The sequence below is a fragment of the Nematolebias whitei genome, chromosome 18 (assembly GCF_014905685.2).
Source record: "Nematolebias whitei isolate Nwh7 chromosome 18, NemWhi1, whole genome shotgun sequence".
NCBI classification, from domain to species: Eukaryota; Metazoa; Chordata; class Actinopteri; order Cyprinodontiformes; family Rivulidae; genus Nematolebias; species Nematolebias whitei.
In genome coordinates this window covers 38,190,533-38,194,308 of record NC_056515.1, presented here as the reverse complement: position 1 = coordinate 38,194,308, position 3,776 = coordinate 38,190,533, and the positions used below count along the sequence as shown (strand labels likewise).

Here is a 3,776-nt window from a genome sequence, read left to right as displayed (position 1 = left end):
TCTGGTTCACCTGCCCACAGGTGTTCTGGTCCATCAGGTGTTCTGGTTCTGGTCCATCAGGTGTTCTGGTCCAACAGTTCCCAGGTATTCTGGTCCACCTTCCCACATTTGTTCTGGTCCATTAGGTGTTCTGATCCACCTGTCCACGGACGTTCTGGTCCACCTGTCCACAGGTGTTCTAGTCCAACTGTCCACGGACGTTCTAGTCCAACTGTCCACAGGTGTTCGGGTCCAACTGTCCACAGGTGTTCTGGTCCAACCTGTCCACAGGTGTTCGGGTCCACCAGTCCATAGGTGTTCTGGTCCACCTGTCCACAGGTGTTCTGGTCCACCAGTCCACAGGTGTTCTGGTCCAACTGTCCACAGGTGTTCTGGTCCAACTGTCCACGGACGTTCTAGTCCAACTGTCCACAGGTGTTCGGGTCCAACTGTCCACAGGTGTTCTGGTCCACCAGTCCACAGGTGTTCTGGTCCACCTGTCCTCAGGTGTTCTGGTCCAACTGTCCACAGGTGTTCTGGTCCAACTGTCCACAGGTGTTCTGGTCCAACTGTCCACAGGTGTTCTGGTCCCCTCCTCCTGAACTATCTGCTCCAGCTGTCTCAGGTTTGAATGTTTCTCCTCCAGATGTTTCAGCTCCTTCTACAGATGTTCAACAGGATTTAGATCAGGGCCCAGCAGGCCGCTTCAGAACAGTCCACTGTTTGGTTCTGACCCGTTCCTTGAAGATTTTAGTTTTATGTTTTGGTCATGATCCTGTTGCAGAATCCATGACCTTCAACAGAGACCAAGTTCATGACCTTCAACAGAGACCAAGCTTTCTGACTCTGGTCAGAACATTTAGATCCAGAATGACTTGATAGTCTTGAGATTTAGTCTCTGGACCAGATTCAGATCCAGCAAATCAGCCCCAGAACAGAACCGAGCCTCCTCCATGGTCCACTTCAGGTACAGGGTTCTTGTGGGTCCGTGACACACAGCTGATGGGACTTGTTGACAAAAGCTCCAGTTTTGTCTCATCTGTCCAGAGGACGTTCTCCCTGAAGCTTTGTGGCTTCTTAGTTTACATTTTGACAAATTCCAGTCTTTAATATTTTATTTTAATATTATGTCTCGTCCTCAGTCGTCCTTCTTTACGTCCATTTTGTCTCAACACAGACCCCTGACGTGATCTGACACTGATGACCTTTGACCTTGGAGATAAACTCTAATCTCCTTGGAAGTTGTTCTGGACTTCTTGGTTATTAATCCGTCCCTTCAGTTTGTCATCAGTTGTCCTCTTGTGGACACGTCCAGGGAGGTTGTCTCCAGTCCTGTGGACCTTAAACTTCTGAATAATCTGTGCAGCTGGAGTCACAGGAAGCTCAAGCTGATGGAGATGGTTTTATAGTCTTTAACATGATGTCAACATGTGTCTCCTTAAGCTGAGACAAGTGTGTCCTCAGCGTCCTGTGGTCCATGTTCAGCGTGTTACACACCACGATGCCAAACAGCCCTGTGACTACCTGCTACCCTTTATACAGACTGAAGACACCAGCTCTGTTGAGCATGGACCTACAGCACTTTGACTTTTTATAAAAATGAAAACTTTTGACAGTTTCAAGTTATTTCAGAGCTCTGTGGGGTTTCCTTCAAGTGTACGATCAAATTGGTCTGGTTCTGTACGTTGGTTAAGCCCCTCATCAGTGACGAATATATCCTCTCACTTCAGGATGATGTTCAGTCCGCCACAGCAGAGCCTCCCCCCTCCTTCAAGCCCCCGCCCCCTCCAGGGGCGCCGAGGCGCCCGAGCAGGCGAGACGTGCTCATCAAGTGCCCCTCGTCTGAATCCTCCCACTCGGGCCTGTTCTTCACCGCCCCGAGCTCTCACAACCCCCCCGCCTCGCCCTCCCTGCGCCACGAACGAGACCCGTCTCTGGACTACGCCTCCGTCAAAAAGAAGGAGCCCAAAAAAGACAAAATCACCCCCGCTCAGCTGGCCTCCGTCTCCCAGCACAGCATCGGGCCCTTCCCCAGGGTGCAGTCCCCCAGCACAGGGGTCAAACCTGCCACCCCATCACCACCGCCGCCACCACCCCTCCCAGCTCCGCCCCCTCCTCCCTCTCTGCCCCCTAAACCCGTGTCCGTATCTAAAGCCTCCCCGGCCTCGTCTCCTGGATCCAAACAGCAGTTTGTGACCGTGGAGGTCCACCGGCCCAACGCTGAACCTGATGTCAACGAGGTGCGGCCGCTGCCCCAAGCTCGAGGTAACACCCCCCCACCCCCACCCCGATACCAAATATATTTTAAAAATAGTCTGTTAGCAAAATATTTCATGAACCACTGGCTGGAGGCGATCTGTTTCAACTAATGTACCTTGTTCAGCTCAAAACTGTCTTTAGTTCATCCCATTTTACAGCTCAAGGTTGAGGTGGTAGTAGCTGAGAGTCATTCCCAACACGTCCTGTCATTTCTCAGCATTAATAATAAAAAACTAGGAGGACGCAGCTTTTTTAAAGGATTCCGGCTTTTAATTGTAAAGTTGTAAAGGAGTCTTTAGACATTTTTTTAAATCTGTGTAAAATAAAAACAGGAAAATGTATTTCTGTGTATTTGTTGGAATAAACAACTGGATCAAACCGTTTATGTAATGAAGTTAAATCAAAACTGTCACATAATCCAGAAGTATTTTTTCTGCTCATCAGATTTGATCTTTTCAAAGATAAATCCCCCCCAAAAATAAAATTGAATGTTTGATATGTCCCCTGTTTTTAATTAGCACAAGTTCTGCGCTCTTAGTTCTGACGAAGGGTTTAAATCTGGTCTGTAATCTCCAAATCTGTATTTATGTTGCGTTGTTCAAAAATAATCTGTAACCCTGCGGGCGGTGGAGCCTGTGAGCTGTTTAATTCAGATTATTTTTAAGCAAATCTGTATCAAAAACAGCTTAGACATTTCACCAAATCAGAAATTACTTTAACGTTGATGTCTTATGAAAGAAGTGAGTTTTATTTTGACATTTCCTGTCTGCCCCCCCTCCAGGTGGCGCCCTGTCTCAGCTGTCCGACAGCGGACAGACCCTCAGTGAGGACAGCGGCGTGGACATAGCTGAGTCAGGACGCCTCAGCAAAGACAGTAGCCCCAATTCCGCACGTCTCCCCCGAGACCCCCAGGGGGCAGGAGGGGACACCCCCTCCAAACCGGTGAGAGGTTGACCCTCAGGAGCGAGTTCACTTTTAACTTTCAGGCTTTTATTTTGTAAATTACAGAAACGTTAGAAAACGGAGCTGTAGGTTTTGATCTTTGTGGAAACAAAACATCCAGAAGGCTTCATCAGTCAAAAACACAAAACAAAACTGATTCTTCCACCAAACAGCTTACTCCAAAGTGGAACAAACCAGTTATGTTTGTGCTAAGACGGTGTCTTTGGCACGCCCCCTCCTCTGGTGCCGGCCCTCTTCCTCGTCGACAGTCATGTCAAACTGGTTCAAAACCAAAAAAAGTCCATGCTCAATAATCCAGGTATACAATCCAACAATTTTTAGTCAGGTCATCTGGACAGTTTCTTTTTTGCTGAAACATTTCAGAGAATTAGAATTTTTCAAATTTAAATTAGAATTTTCATTTTCCGTTTCAGAGAATATATATATATTTTTGGGGGGTTTGAACCAGTTTGACATGACTGTCCAGATGACCTGACTATAAAATGTTGGATTGTATACCTGGATTATTAAGCATGGACTTTCTTTGGTTTATTTCAGAATATATGAAGAGCCAACCAAAACGACCTAAACAGTTT

The 3,776-nt window shown here is 47.3% G+C and overlaps 1 protein-coding gene across 1 annotated transcript in view; it reads left to right on the top strand.

The window, feature by feature from the left end:
• Positions 1–3,776, top strand: part of whrna (whirlin a) — a 138,119-nt gene that overhangs the window by 124,038 nt on the left and 10,305 nt on the right. The window contains exons 9-10 of the mRNA XM_037692073.1: positions 1,710–2,244; positions 3,020–3,180. Coding sequence (XP_037548001.1) covers positions 1,710–2,244; positions 3,020–3,180 — 696 coding nt within the window. The remainder of the gene's footprint in view (positions 1–1,709; positions 2,245–3,019; positions 3,181–3,776) is intronic.